This window comes from Castanea sativa, chromosome 6, assembly GCF_040712315.1.
Source record: "Castanea sativa cultivar Marrone di Chiusa Pesio chromosome 6, ASM4071231v1".
NCBI classification, from domain to species: domain Eukaryota; kingdom Viridiplantae; phylum Streptophyta; class Magnoliopsida; order Fagales; family Fagaceae; genus Castanea; species Castanea sativa.
In genome coordinates, this window is record NC_134018.1 from 33,356,496 (window position 1) to 33,372,942 (window position 16,447).

At 36.2% G+C, this 16,447-nt stretch overlaps 1 protein-coding gene across 1 annotated transcript; it reads left to right on the plus strand.

Annotated features, from left to right (window-relative positions):
• The first annotated feature begins 15,508 nt into the window (after positions 1-15,508).
• On the plus strand, positions 15,509-15,973 carry LOC142639820 (uncharacterized). Its single transcript, XM_075813959.1, has one exon. It carries the CDS (start codon positions 15,509-15,511, stop codon positions 15,971-15,973), a length of 465 nt encoding a protein of 154 aa, XP_075670074.1.
• The last annotated feature ends 474 nt before the right edge of the window (positions 15,974-16,447 follow it).

Genomic DNA, 16,447 nt, shown 5'->3' on the forward strand with positions numbered 1-16,447 from the left:
TTTTCATCATCTACTCTATGATTCTTGTATCTGTTTTCTCTATCCACTCTGGCTGATGGCTGATTTCATTATCTGGTAACATACATCTAGAAGAGAAATTGAATTAGAATGAATATAATTATCTCAATTGACATCACGTCTCTGAGGCAGGATCTCTTAAATTATGTAAGATAGATGGTTCTGATTACCAGGATTATAGATGAGCCCTAAGCAGGTCTAAGCATGTCAATAAACACCCTGCTTTAATATATGTGATCATGTAGGAGGTTTTGTAGCCCTTACACTCTGTGTTGGTACAGAATTTAAAGTCTGCCACTTTCAACATTTATGTTGTCTTCTATGGTTCTAAGACTCATGATTCTTTTATATAAAGGATCGGAGGGCTTACAATTTAGAGAAGTTAGTTTGATGCCTGCTCAGTCCTCGTATGTTTGTTTCTACCTGTCCTGCTCATGCTTTGAGATGGAGACTAGGAATTCCATATAATAGCTGCTTTGATGTAATCAAAGAATGATTTTCCATAGGGCCTTATGTTCCTGCTTTCCTAGCTGATTTCAAAAGTTGTACTACTATTGTGGGTTCTACCTGTCCTGCTCATGCCCTGAGATGGAGACATTGAATTCCATTGAATAGCTGCTTTGATGTAATCAAAGAATGATTTTTCCACAGGGACTTCCTGCTTTCTTAGCTATTTCAAAAGTTTTGCTACTATTGTGGTTTGTTAACATTGGAGAAATTTTAACAGCTCGGGTTTATTTGCCCTTTCAATATCCAGTGTAGAAATTGAAACAGCTTGTGTAATTTCCTTTTCCTACAGCTTGTGTAATTTCCTTTTCCTACCAAGCTTGAGTATAATTTTGTGTTTAACCAATATCCATATAAGTCTAGTTCGTTCTCATTACTTACATTAAGTGGAACCAACACAAGAAAAATGATTTGCTGATCCATGGCTCGTGTCTAACACAATGGGGTTTTTGAGGGTGGACGTGGGTGGTGATTTTCTGTGCTATGCCATGTAAATTTTGATCTGTTTGGTTGCTGGAAACCTTTATTTTTCCATTATTTGAGCTCTATGGTACTACTTGGCTCAAGAGAAAACTTCTTTTCCACACTCCTGGAAGCAAGAGAAATATAAAGACTTGATTTTTTTTTTTTCCAAGCAACCAAATATGGGTTAGCTTTTAATTGTGCTTAACAACCCATTGGTATTTTAACATTTTTTGGGGAGTATGTAACAAGTAGTGGGTCTTTGAGCGTTTCACAAGCATTGAGACCCATTCCGTCGACCCACAAGCATCTATCTCCGTTCCAGTCGATACCCACAAGTTTGCAACAGTGCTCTCTCTTTTTGTGTTGGTATGTCCATGTGGGTATTTGTGTAAGTGCTCTATCTCTGTTTATTGGTTTGTGGGTGTGGGTAACAGAGGAAAAAGAAGCATAATCGTGAGAGGAAACTGTAAAAGAAAAAAGGTTCATCATAATTAATTTAATAATTATTTAAATATAAATAAATATATTAAATTAGAATAAACTAAATAATTAACTAAATTAATCCAATTAAATATAGAACTTTTTAAAGTTTAAGAACTAAAAGAAACTATTTGTAAAATTTAGGGATAAAAGTAATATTTTACCTACCTGTACCTTGTGTTTGATTTCAAGAATGAAGAAAGCTGTAATGAATACAGCGAGAATCGGTACAGGGACAGTGGAGACTTGTTAGTTGTTAGGGGAGAATGAAAGGTTATATTGTAAAAATGAATTGCAGTGAATAAAAAACATGTAACCTTTAGCCGCAAAGCAAACATATAACCACTCACTCCTTATCTAGATAGTCTATGCTTAATTCTGTTTTTGGATATTTTTTATTTAGGGAATAAACCTTCTGCTGTTGTAAATGTAATCCTGAAAGAGGCATGCCAGTAAATTTGTAGGCAGCTCTGTTGGCCAAAATGGCTGTGTGGGGCTTTTTTGCAAGTGTTGGGCTGGGTCGCCTGCTGCAACACTAGGCCCGAGGAGTTCTGGATCAGGGAGTTGGGACCGGTCCAAGAGCAAACTTTGTTGGTTCTACTTGCGCGCAAACAATGCCTTGTTGATCAGGCTTTGGTTACACATCCATGATAGGCAGAACTGTTGTATTAACTACAGTTGACAGACATAATAATGACAGTGATGGAAATTCCTTTAGGATTCAGATAAAATAAATAATGGGCTTTGATAAGGGTGCCCGTTTTACAAAACAACAACAAAATGATAAGTATTGAATGAACAACAGCAAGCTTATTAAAGGAAGTAAATATCAACCTGCCGTGTTAAGTTACTGTCAAGTCTAAGTCAAAAAGGGGAACCATCTCTTCAATGCGATTAATCTCTTATGAAAGGAGAAATTAGCTGCTTTGAAGGGGCGGGCCTAAATGGCTTGTGTTTTGCAAAGTCCTTTCCTGTTACCAGAGATCATGAGTTGAAGAGGGAGAGAGAGATTGACCCATTCGGTGCATGCCTGCCACTCAGTTCTTTATGTTTTCTTTTGCTTCTTCTCTTTGTTCTTTTATCCTTACTATCTTTTTGTTTTTACTCTCCTTTCTTCTTCTTCTTTTTTTCTTGATTTTCCCTCTATTTTCTTCTTGTTTTCTTACTCTCACTGTTCTTATGATTCTCACGATTATAACCCAAAGGTTGCTGTCCTCCTTGCCGTGCATAGCAAAGGTCCCTTATATAGGGCTAGCCGTGGCAGGTTTTTACCATTTTAGCCCTTAACCGTTTTTGTTTGGTGTGGGCGTTCTTTGCCGACCATTACTGACTAGTCAGTCATCCAGCCAACGCCACTTACCTGCGTTGGCCGTGCCATTCTCCTTCACCAGACAAAGAAAGCTCTTTTGTTTGCTAGCTTGCCGTGACACTCTTACCTGCGACGGTGTGAGTACTCTCCTTCTCTCCATCCCTCATGGTATGCACCTAGTGGTTCCAACTCAGATTTGCCTTTTTTGGGTGGTATGTCATCCCAGCAGGACACTGCCCCCAAAAGAGCTTGAGCAGGAAACACGAAAATGGATTTTTTTCCCCTCCCCACCGCCAAACCATACTCTCTTACCTCTGACCCATGACCTCACCATTTCCTGTATTGGCTGGGTACAGGCTGGTGGTACCTGGGCCTTGCGCATGCTTTACCTCCATGCTCGTCCAAGTTCTGCCCACTGCTCTGGTGTCTGCCGCGGTTTGAAAGTCAATCTGCCCCGTCTGCCGTTTGCCTTTGACTTCTTATGGCGTGGGCTACTTTTCCTAACTTTGCATTTATGGTTTGCTTCTCTTAGGGGCTGGCCCCTGCTTGTTTGTCGGCTGTTCTTATGCTCTCAGCCCTTGTTATTCATTTCTTGCCGCATCCCTCTACTATGCTTGCCGTGAGGTTTGCTTAACCCAAGTTTGCTGGGCTTCTCTAGGCTTTTCTATTCACTCTTTTTCTGAAAGCCCAATAAACTCCTTGGGCCCTTTACTACTTGTGGGCTCCCTCGTCCCATCTAATTTCCTTTGGGCATCCTTGGCCCGTTTACTTTCTTGGAGCATCCTTGGCCCTTTTCCAATTCTATGCTTCCTATGGGCTTTTACTAACTCTTTGGGCTTCCTTGGCCCAAGTGCTTCTTACTTCCTCCTTGGGGCTCATGAATTCTCCGTTGCCCCTTACTTTTTTTACTTACATTGCTTTGGGCCTACCATGACAGTCGTGACCCATTCTTGCTTTTCTACATCCATATAGCCCATGGGTTTGTTATTTCTTTCTTCCAAGCCTTCTTAGACCCACTTACTTCTTCAGGGTCCATTTGCTTGCTTTGTGGACCCATGATCCATTATTCCTACCGCTTTGGGCTTAATGTCATTTTCTATCCTACTTTCTTCTGCCCACGTTTTTTGGCTTTTCCTCCTGCCGAGCTTCTAAAAATGAGTATCTACAATGGCCAAATACCACATTTTTCTGAAATTTGTACAAAAAAACACTGTTTCGTAACTTATTAGGGATCTACCACTTTTCTAGTACTCGAGTTTCAGAAACTCGAGTTCTAAATGGTACTCAAGTTTAAGAAACTCAAGTTCCTAGAAGTTTGGCCACCGTGGCACCGTTGACATGGAATTTGTGCAATTATAAAAAATAATGTGGTACTCGACCTTGGTAAACTAGAGTTCTATGCAACAAAATACTTGAGCGTACTAGGCTCGAGTATGTTTATTTTTATGTTTATGTTGTTTTTTTCTACGATACTCGAGCTTGGTGAGCTTGAGTTCCTTGTAATATGGAACTCGAGTTTGCGAAGCTCGAGTTCATCATGGTTTTTTTTTTTTTTAGATAATTGACAAATAAACATAAACATAAAAATAAGTATTTATTTAAATAGAATCATTGTAAAATAAAGGGATTTTAATTTCAAAATATGAATTTTTAGGCCACTCATACCCCTTGTTCATTCATTTTTAACACACTCATCAATTTCTAACTTCTCGGAAGCGTTATGGTCAAATTGGTTAAAATATTGGGGGTTACAATGAGAAATTAGAACATGTAAAAAAAAATCTCACTCCATTTTTAGCCGTGGGCACATCGAAAGAAATTTAAGCTACATCTGGATATGTAAGTTCTTGACTTGTAGTGTTTCTAAGAGGAATGTGAAACATTTTTTTTATGTAGATCTAAATGTTTGGTTGATGATGTGAAAGTCGCTTTGGCAACTTCTTTTTTTTGGCGAGTTGTAGCACCCTATGTTTAGATATTGTTCACTGTTTTCTCATAAAATACCTCCTAAAATTGTGTTTACTAAATTTAAAAGCCAAATATAAAAGCTTTTTTATGTTTAAATTTCACAATTATCGAATATGTTTTTCTGCATTGATAAAATCTGTTTCTACATTAATAAAATTTGCTCTCTGCACATCATGTTTACTGTATATTCAAATCTGCTTACTGCATTCATAAATTTTTTTTCTACATTAATTAAAATTGTTCATTTTTTTCTCATAAAAATTGTTCACTGTTTTCTCCATAAACTATTTCTAGCATTCTGCATAAAATTATTTTCTGTTCAGCATTATTTAAAAAATTGTTCACTCTCTTTTCTGCATAAATTATTCTTTATTCACTGCATAAATTGTTCACTGTTTTCTCATAAAACTCCTAGTGAAATCGTATTTTCTAAATTTAAAAGCCAAATCTGTATGCTTTTTCATGTTTAAATTTCACAATAATCGAATTTGTTTTTTTGCATTGATAAAATCTGTTTCTACATTAATAAAATTTGCTTTCTGCACATCATGTTTAGGGATGGCAATTTAAATCCGACTCGCGGATACCTGGCCCGGCCCGACCCTAATGGGCCAGATTTTACCCCGCCTGATAAAGAATAGGGTTGGGTATGGGTTTTAAAAAAATAAATCCGAAGCGGGTCCGAGTCGGGTTTGGGTTTTATAAAAAAACCTAGAACCTGACCCGAAAAAATACCTGGTTATGTGAGATTACTTAAACCCCCCCTTATATATATATATATATATATATATATATATATATATATATATATCATTCTAATTTGCAAACCCTAAGTCACTACTCACTAAGCCAGCCCAGCCACCTCTCATCTCATTCCCTCACGCCTCACTACCTCAATCACAGCTCCACTTCCTCATCAAGCCTCAGTGCCTCATCAGTCATCACGCAACCATGCTTCACTCCTCAACCACGCCTCAGCACGCAACCACGAAACCACCGCCGATCATCGGAGATCTTGGTGGTCTGAGATAGAGAGAGGTCGAGTAGGAGTCCGAGATTGGAGATAGAGTTGGTGGACCGAGTTCTCCAATTTTTTTTTTTTTTTTTGGGTTCATGTCCTCTCTCAAATCTAAGTTTGTGTTTGTATTCTGTGAATCTATGTTTGTGAATCTATGTTTGAAAGGGAAACTCTTTTTTCTTTCAAAGATTGTTTTGCAATGGATGCCTTGAAGTGGCTTTCGGAGCCCATAGGGCCTGACAGGACTTGACGGGCTGGGTTTGGGGGCAAAAAAAAAGACCTGTTTATTAAATGGGCCGGGTTTGGGTAACAGGGGAAGACTCGCGGGTCAGGTTTGGGCATCCAAAAACCTTCCCCGAACCCGACCCGTTGCCATTCATAATCATGTTTACTGTATATTCATATCTGCTTACTGCATTTATAAAATTTGTTTTCTACATTAATTAAAATTGATCATTGTTCTCTCATAAAAATTGTTCATTGTTTTCTGCATAAACTATTTCTAGCAGCACTGCGAACATCAGTGTAGCAATGGTGGACAACTCACCCCAAAAATTGATGCATATCTGTGTATTCACGTGAGTGTGGATGGGTACTTCTAGTCAGGGCTCAACAGTGTTGAGCTGTTGAGCAACACATGTAGAACTGTTTATTATCTTTGGTCATTTTCAAGGATACTAGTCAAAACGCTTTTTCCATAATCTGTGACTACTGGTTAGAAGTAATAGCACATGGGTACTTCTAGTTAGGGCTCAACAGTGCCGAGCTGTTTATTATCTTTGGTCATTTTCAAGGATGCTAGTCAACACGCTCTTCCCATAATTTGTGACTACTGGTTAGAAGTAATAGCACATGGTAAAGCCATATTGAACCCTAAAACTGACCTATTAAACAATCACATCTCATAAATATGTACATTAAAAGCATCACTTTGCTCTCATAACCATCACTCTTACAAATTAAGCAGCCCCATAGCCTGAAACACTAAAATATCTCTTGTAATCATAGCCAATTACTGTTACACTGTAGATTTTGAATACATATTTACTCGACTGTTCGATCAAACATCGTGGTCATATACGTTTGATTATGGGAGCTAATTATGGACACAGCTCACCCCAAAAATTGATGATAAACTTTCTAGGGATGCTCTGCATCCTTGAAAACAGTGCATTGCAAAGGGTTGCAAATCTGTGTATTTATGTGGCGAGTCCTTGCTTTAGGAGCCATATGGTTTTTTTTTGTGAAAGAGTGGTTGGTCTGTGTGGTTTGGATGAGTCTGTATGTATTGAATCTATTAAATTTTGCTACAAGTAATGTATAATAAATCTAATTTGGGTGATAAGTGTTATGTGTGTAACATTTCAAATTACACAAACAGAATATTGGAAACATCAACATATCTAACTGGAAGCATTTCACTTCCTAAGGTGTTTCCTACATTACAAAGAAGAGGACATTGTCCAACCAAAGCACAAGAATTATATGTAGCAACAAAGAGTAGCAGGGAAAAAATGAGCAAGTGATTTCATATAAACTTAGCCAAAACTAATGAACAGTTAATCTTTAGATTTGCAAAAGTTGAATGTACATAATCATCAGTTGTTAGACATTAACAACAACATTCTGTATTGCACATAACGTGTAGACATTAACAACAACGTCTAATGTTCGTAGGTAGAAATTTTTAGAAATCATCATTGCTTGAATCTGAGAAGTCTAAAATATCTCTTTCATCATCTAACGCAGTAACTTCACTAATAGACTTGATGGCTCGCTCTTGCGCCTTTCCCTTTAGATGCTTCCTAGCTTTTTGGATTGCATGAAAATGGTCTAATCGCCTTTGCATTTGATTGTTCTCTTGTTCAAAACGAGCAAGTATATTGGCAAGTTCATCTCTAAGTAACTCGGCTGAGCATGCCTTAGGAACTCATAGCCCGTGCCATTGACAATACACCTCCAACTCACACCTCTTCTCGTATAGGATTGAACATGGTGGTTCTGCTACGGTGAACTCTATTGCGGTGGTATCTGTACTTAGTTTTGTAGGTTTGCCGACCATGATGTGCTCGACACTTCCAAGACTCTCGTACATGTATATTGGCATATTAACGAAATCTCTCTTCTTTCCAACCCATTTCCCTCCATAGTGGTCTGTGTATGTCTGTAGTTGTTGATCTGCTAGAACTTGTGATAATCCATTTGTTGAAGTAGATCCAAACTTGTTTTGCATTGTACGATTTGATGTTGAGGCATTGCGACTCATAGCTTAGTCAATCTACGAAGTTAGTGGGGTAGAAATAAGATCATTATTATGGTGCATTTATAGTCTCATTTCATGTTCCAAGCATTATAATTTCAGTTATTTTGGCTTTTCATGTCAATACAGGCTAGAAAAACACTACATGAACAGGATTTTAAATGTTCCCAATGTCACAGTGAAATTTGAAGATGTGGGCGGTAGTTGTAGTGTTCTTGAGCAGAGCATCATATTTAATTGACACAGTGCTATGTCTCTGGTACCAGGGTATGATTATTCATATATTTAAGTATTCACGTGAATGTGGATGATATGACTGGACAGTGTGTGAAGCAATGCCGAGCTGTTGACCAGCATGTGTGAAACAATGGCGTTTGTTGGCGCATGTGGTTCGTATGACTACAATTGCTGCTATAACAGCGGGTGGTGATGTGTCTTTAAAAAACTACTCATGCTACAATTGGTGGTACATCATGTTTACAGTATATTCAAATCTACTTACTGTATTCATAAAATCTTTTTTCTGCATTAATTAAAACTATTCACTATTTTCTCATAAAAATTGTTCAACGTTTTCTGCATAAACTATTTTTAGCATTCTGCATAAAATTACTTTCTATTCAGCATTATTTGAAAAATTGTTCACTATTTTTTTTGCATAAATTATTCATTGTTCACTGCATGATTACATACAACAAACATGATTACATACAACAAACATGCTTACATACAACCTTAGGACTATATGATTCGTCCAAAAAAGGCATAATAACTACTTTTGTCTTTATAGTAGGATTATTAGTTACTCTTTAGATTTATTCGAGGCATTTACCATTAGGTGATTTATATGAATCATTCATTTTTCTTTCATGGAGTTTGTCCATTATTCATATGGTTACATATTTTTTTTAAAAAAACACAAAACCATTTAAGTGCAATAACTGAGCCAATGCTAAAAACAGTTTATGCAGAAAACAATGAACAATTTTATGAGAAAACAATGAACAATTTTAATTAATGCAAAAAACAGATTTTATGAATGCAGTAAGCGGATTTGAATATACAGTAAACATGATGTTCAGAGAGCAAATTTTATTAATATAGAAACAGATTTTATCAATGTAGAAAAAACAGATTTGATTATTGTGAAATTTAAACATGAAAAAGCATACAGATTTGGCTTTTAAATTTAGAGAAAACAATTTCAGGAGGTTTTTTATGAGAAAACAGTGAGCAACTTATGCTGTGAATATAGAATAATTTATGCAGAAAAGAGAGTGAACAATATTTTAAATAATGCTTAACAAAAAATAATTTTATGCAGAATGCTAGAAATAGTTTATGCAGAAAACAATGAACAAATTTTATGAGAAAACAGTGAATAGTTTTAATTAATGCAAAAAATAGATTTATGAATGCAGTAAGCAAATTTGAATATACAGTAAACATGATGTGTAGAGAGCAAATTTTATTAACGTAGAAACAAATTTTATCAATGCAAAAAAATAGATTCGATTATTGTGAAATTCAAACATGAAAAAGCATTCAGATTTGGCTTTTAAATTTAGAAAACATAATTTCACTAAGTGTTTTATGAGAAATCAACTAACAATTTATGCAATGAATAAAGAATAATTTATGCAAAACAAAGTGTGTACAATTTTTTGAATAATGCTGAATGGAAAATAATTTTATGTAGAATGCTAGAAATAGTTTATGCAGAAAATAGTGAACAATTTTATGAGAAAACAATGAACAATTTTAATTAATGTAGAAAATAAATTTTATGAATGCAGTAAGCAGATTTGAATACACAGTAAACATGATGTGCAGAGAGCAAATTTTATTAATGTAGAAACAGATTTTATAAATGCAAAAAAATAGATTCGATTATTATGAAATTCAAATAAGAAAAAGCATTCAGATTTGGATTTTAAATTTAGAAAATACGATTTCACTAGGTGTTTTATGAGAAAACAGTTAACAATTTATGCAATGAACAGAGAATAATTTATGCAAAAAAAAGAGTGTACAATTTTTTGAATAATGCTGAACAGAAAATAATTTTATGTAGAATGCTAGAAATAGTTTATGTAGAAAATAGTGAACAATTTTATGAGAAAACAATGAACAATTTTAATTAATGTAGAAAACAAATTTTATGAAAGCAGTAAGCAGATTTGAATATATAGTAAACATGATGTGCAGAGAGCAAATTTTATTAATGTAGAAACAAATTTTATCAATACAGAAAAACAGATTCGATTATTATGAAATTTAAACATGAAAAAGCATTTAGATTTGGCTTTTAATTTTAGAGAACACGATTTTCAGGAGGTGTTTTATGAGAAAACAGTGAACAATATCTAAACATGGGGTGCTACAACTCGCCAAGAAAAAAAGTTGCCTAAGCAACTTTCACATCATCAACCAAACATTTAGATCTACATAAAAAAAATGTTTCACATTCCTCTTAAAAACACTACAAGTCAAGAACTTACATATCCAGATATAGCTTAAACTTCTCTCATTGTGCCCATGGCTAAAAATGGAGTGAGATTTTTCTTTTACATGTTGTTCTAATTTTCATTGTAACCCCCAATATTTTAACCAATTTGACCATGGTTTTGAAACCCGGACCGTTCATTGAACCGTAAAAGAGAGAGGTTCAAGGTTTTTAAGGTCAAACCGAGGTTGAACCGGGGTCAAACCGTGATGACGTCATAATTAATTTAATAATTATTTAAATATAAATAAATATATTAAAATTGTAAATATTAGCAAAATTTACTAAATATATCTTAAAAATTGAAACAAAATACATAAAATAGTACATTATAAGGTTAATAAAAAATAGTACAACATAAATAAGCATAAAAAGGAATTTTTATAATAATCCTTTAAGAGAAATCATTTCAACTAACTAAAAACGACTTTTAAAATAAATTCATAAATTGCATAGGTATTATTCTTAAATAAAAACTTAATTTAGTAATATTTAATATGTTGAGAAAGATTAAATAGAAGTTTAGAAACTATAAATCATGTAAATTTAATAATATTGCATATTAGCTCCCAAGAAGAGCACTTGGTCCGTTGGCCAGGGCTTCAGTCTTGTTTACAAGGTGTCAGCGCTGAGGTTCGGATCCTGGCAGCCGCATTTTTCTTTATTTTCCCTTATTCCATGACCGGTTGAACCGGCCTACGGTTCGTCCGGTTTTTTCGGTTGAACCACGGTTCATCCGGTTCTCTCAGCTTTCAGTATATCCGGTTCTTTAAGCTTAAAAAACCGGATTTCGGACCGGTTCCTGGTTTTCCTGGTCGGACCGCCGGGTCCGGTCCGGGTTTCAAAACAGTGAATTTGACCATAACGCTTCCGAGAAGTTATAAATTGATGAGTGTGTTAAAAATGAATGAACAAGGGGTATGAGTGGCCTAAAAATTCATATTTTGAAATTAAAATCCCTATATTTTACAATGATTCTATTTAAATAAATAAAAATATAAAAACTACTTATTTTTATGTTTATTTGTCAATTATCCAAAAAAAAAAAGTTATGTTGAACTAGAGCTTAGCAAACTCGAGTTCCATATTACAAGGAACTCGAGCTCACCAAGCTTGAGTACCGTACAAAAGAAAACATAAACATAAAAATAAACATACTCGAACCTAGTACGCTTGAGTATTTTGTTGCATGGAACTCGAGTTTACCAAGGTCGAGTACCACATTATTTTTTGTAATTGCACAAATTCCAGGTCAGCGGTGCCACGCTGGCCGAACTTCTAGGAACTCAAGTTTCTTAAACTTGAGTACCCTTTAGAACTCGAGTTTCTGAAACTCGAGTACTAGAAAAGTGGTAGATCCCTAATAAGTTCCGAAACAGTGTTTTTTTGCTACAAATTTCAGAAAAATGTGGTATTTGGCCATTTTGGCCTAGCTCCGTTGCTACTTTGTTTTGGTCTTCAGTAAAGTTTTTCCTATTATAAAAATTTTAAAAAAAATTTAGAAAGGTAAAAAACATGTAACCTTTTAAGGTACAACTGGTTAGGGTGGCACATGTCTTGCTGCTACTTTTTGAGTGAAAAATTAAAAAAAAAAATTTATTTGAAGAAGTATGAAACTATGTAAATAAAAAATATATGTCATACAAAGTTAATCTCATTCGTATAAGAATTTTTATCACACACAAAATTATGGTAGCTATTTAACATACGAATATCTATTTTACTACAATAGTTTCTTAGTACTTAATTGCTAAAGGCAATATCAATTCACTAAAAAGTTCTAAGAATGTTAACGAATATTATCATTTTCTAATAATAAACAATTGATTTTTGCTAAAATATGTCACAATATTTAAATATTCGTAATGAATGATGTCATATCCTATAATTGAAACTCTTCATCAAATACCTTCAATCATACACAATGAAAATTTTGTCATCCAAACTTTCTTCTTTATCATTTTACATGAGTATAGGTGCAATGTTTAGTTTACATAGTTTTTAATAAACACCAATTTTAGGTAAGAAAATAAATAAATAAATAAAAAGATAACAAAAGGCATTTGTCATTGAATTTTCCATTAGATAAATTATAAGTTTCAAATATTTAAACTTAGAAAATTAATGTTCTCTAGGTAATAAAAAAAAATAAAAATCTTATATCACTGTGGGGGGTAAAATGATTAAAATATGTATTTGGGCCTTGGGCCTGATTTGGTGGAGAAAGCCTGTTCGAGCATAGCCTTTAAGGCTCGCAAACCAGTTCGTGCTATAAGGGTTGGAGGAGCTGTCCGATGAGGAGTATCTCCTTGGATGGGTCAAGTAAAGGTCATAGGACATGTTAAGGGGTTTGGAGGGAGAACTCCGGAAGATCTGTTGGGTAAAGGCATGATCCACGCGGTTATTGGAAGTAAGAGCGTATGATAAATATCAAAGGGGAAAAGGCTGCTACCACCACATTAAAGACCCTGCACCTACCTCCCTAGCCGCATTAATGGAGAAATGACCTCTGAACAGTAATGTTCAGCCTTCCAGCTGGTGTTTGAAGACTTCAAGAAGGTGCCGGATGGGACAAGTATCTAAGGGGAAGATCTGTGTTACACGTGGAAGAAGAAAGGAAGAAGAAGATGGATATAAAAGAGCAAAAGAGGTATGAGAAGAGTAGGACGAAAAAACGGTAGTTGTAATATTGTTCTTAAGGAGAGAAAGGCAGTACAATTGGTCCTCGGATTACGTTCGAGGAGAATTTCTTTGCTATTTCCATCTATTGAACACGCGAATAATGGCAATCTAGCCTGATTCTTCTCTTTATCCAACATCCATAGTCTAGGTTTTAAGCCCACACTCTACAAATTTTTATTGTATAAGGCTCTTTGGGCCTGAGTCCGTCTAGTGATTGGACCGGGTACAAATTGTGCACTTACAATCACCATACTAACTTTCTAAGTATTGCTACCATCTAAAACTCAAAATACATAAAAAACAATTTTGGGATGCTAAAATTTAGTAGGGGTATTTTAGACATTACACAATGAAATATTTTAAAAATCACAAGCTTTCATTAGGGTTTAAGTTAGAGAATAACAATATGACATATTTGCAATTTTTCAAAAATATTAAGGGAAAAATTGCTTGATTTTAAAATTTAGGGAGAAATTGTGAACTATCCTAAACATAAAGGATGAAAAGTGTTTTTATCCTAAGTTTTAATTTTGTGTGTGTGTAAAACTATGTGGTTTTACTTAAAATGGTGTATAAAGATAAAAATAAAATAAAAAATACAAAAAATCAACCCAAGAAAACTGCATATGAAATAGTGAATTTTGGCTCAACAAAATGGTACAATATTTTCATAATACCTTTATAATTTTGTTATATTTTATTTTGACTTGTAAAAAATTGACACTTCAATAGTTCTGAATATATTATGACGACAAGAAGATGTCTTAACATTTTCACAAGAGAAATGTTATGTTTACAATATTTTTCATAACAAATCATAAGTAGTAGGTTGTTATGAGTTGTTATTGATTGACAAAAAAGTAATTTCATTGGTAAGTTTAAATTAGAACCATTAACAATTTACCACCTATAATTTGTTATGAAAGTGTTGTGAAAAATATTGTGAATGTAGTTATGGGGGTCTGAGGACCGAAGATAGGAAGCACCGTTGTAGCTTTTAGTTGTTTCTCTAGAAGGAGCATCCACGACCCGAGGAGTGAGGTGGTCCGAGGATATAATGGGAAGTGACAGAGCGCTCGTGAGGGATATAATGGGTGCTTCAGGGGTTGAATGAGATCTTTGTAGGGCATTTCTTGTAAAGTACCACCTTTTCCTCCGCATTGAATGGTTGGCAACAGCTTTATCAGCTGCATTAATGAGGAAGTGACCTAAACAGTGGATCCACAGCTCAGCAACTCCTTCCACCACCATCACCAGAAATCTAATGGGACAAGTGTCCTAAGGAGATTTGGGAGAATTAGAGACGAAGGGCTAGGATGCAAGATGCCATGGAGTATATAAAGGAAGGAGATTCTTAGATAAAAGGGATCTAGAGGGAGAGAGGATCAAAGGAGAAAGGTAAAAGAGAGAATAGTAGCTGAGAGAGAGTGAACAATATTTGTAACAACCAAAAACTTTGTTCTCGGGTAAGCTTGTAAAGATCCATTCATATATTAAAACCTTGGGCTTTTGGTCTTTCTTTCCTTATGTGTGTCCTTGGGCGAAGCCCACACTTGTTCGTCCCACTCTCTATACAAATATCTATTGTTTTGAGCCGAGTTTAGGAACTCCACTATCACTTTTTTTTGGTGGGCTTGGGCTGCCTAACTTCGTGTTCTTACAATTGACGCCGTTTGTGGGAACAAGATTTTTTTATGGCTTTGTCCTGGTAAGCCATAGCCAACCCGGAGCATAACAGGGAAGAATCTGTGGCTTCACAGAGGGTAAACCCGTTTGTTAATTTGGAACAGAGAGGAGATAGGCATCGTACACCTAGTATTGTGGTAGAGTCATACCATATTAAGTGCACTGGGTAGAGTCATTCAAGGTCAGGGAGCCAGGCGTCCCATGATTATGAGATGCAAAAGTTGCAATGTGAGATAGACCACCTGCATGAGAAGCTGAGGTGCAGGGAACGTGACAGAAGGAGCCCATCACCCCTGTCTAGTGATGGGTCAGGGGAGAGCAGGGACCGCTCGTATCACCATAGGTCAAGAACTCTATCCAACGAATCTTTCTAGGCCTCCTCTCGCCAGGATAGGCTGGAAAAGAGTAAGTACAGGCGCGGGCAGGGGCCATCTTATCAAGGCATGGGGAATGGTGCGATAAGCAAAGCACTTCAACAAATCTCTAAGTCACCCTTTGTTAGGAGAATTAACAAGGTCAAGCTTCCCCATCGGTTTTCAAAGCCAACTTTCACCCATTTACAACGGGAGAACTGACCCTGTGGGGCATGTGAGCCACTTCACTCAGAAAATGGCAATTCATTCTGGTAAAGAGGCCCTTATGTGCAAGGTTTTTCCTTCTAGCCTCAGGCTAGTGGTCATGCGTTGGTTTGATGCCTTAGGAGAGGGGTTAATAAGGTCCTTTGAAGAATTGACAAGAGCGTTTGGTGCTAGGTTTATAAAATGCAGCGGAGTCTCCAAGCCAGTAGATTCCCTTTTGTCCATAATGATGAGGGAGGGAGAGACTCTCAAGACTTACTCAAACAGATATTGGGAAATGTATAACGAAATAGATGGTGACTTTGAGGACGAGGTAGTGAGAACTTTCAAGGTAGGGCTCCCGACAAAGCATGAGCTGAGGAAGTTATTAACAATGAAACCTGCCTTTAGTATGTGCCAGCTTATGGATCGCATTGACAAGTATAAACGAGTAAAGGAGGATCAGATACAGGGAAAGAGTAAAGCTAAGATGTTCTCAGAGAAGAGGGATCCTTGAGGAGGAGGATATAATAATAATCATCCTAGGAGGGACTTCCCCAATCAAACGCCATCTACGGGGGCTCAAGTGGTTAACTTACTATTTAAGGAACTAGTCTATCAAATACTGGACAAGATAAAAAGTGAGCCCTATTTCAGATGGCCCAATAAGATGGGTGGGGATCCATCTAGGAGGAACCAGAGCCTTTATTGCAACTATCATTAGGACAAAGGGCACACAACGGAGGACTGCAGAACTCTACAAGATCACTTGAATCAATTGGTGAAGGTAAGAAAACTCGGTCAGTTCTTGTATCAGCCTGTGGGTCAGTATGGGCACTCAGGAGCTGGGTTTCAAAAGGATGGGGCTCCTCGGCTAGCATTGGGCACTATTAATGTGATCTTTGCCTGGCCGAGAAGTGATCTTGGGGCTTGTTCGGGGGTTATGTCAGTGGTTGAGGGCCCTGATTCAGAGGACAAGAATCGGGCTCCA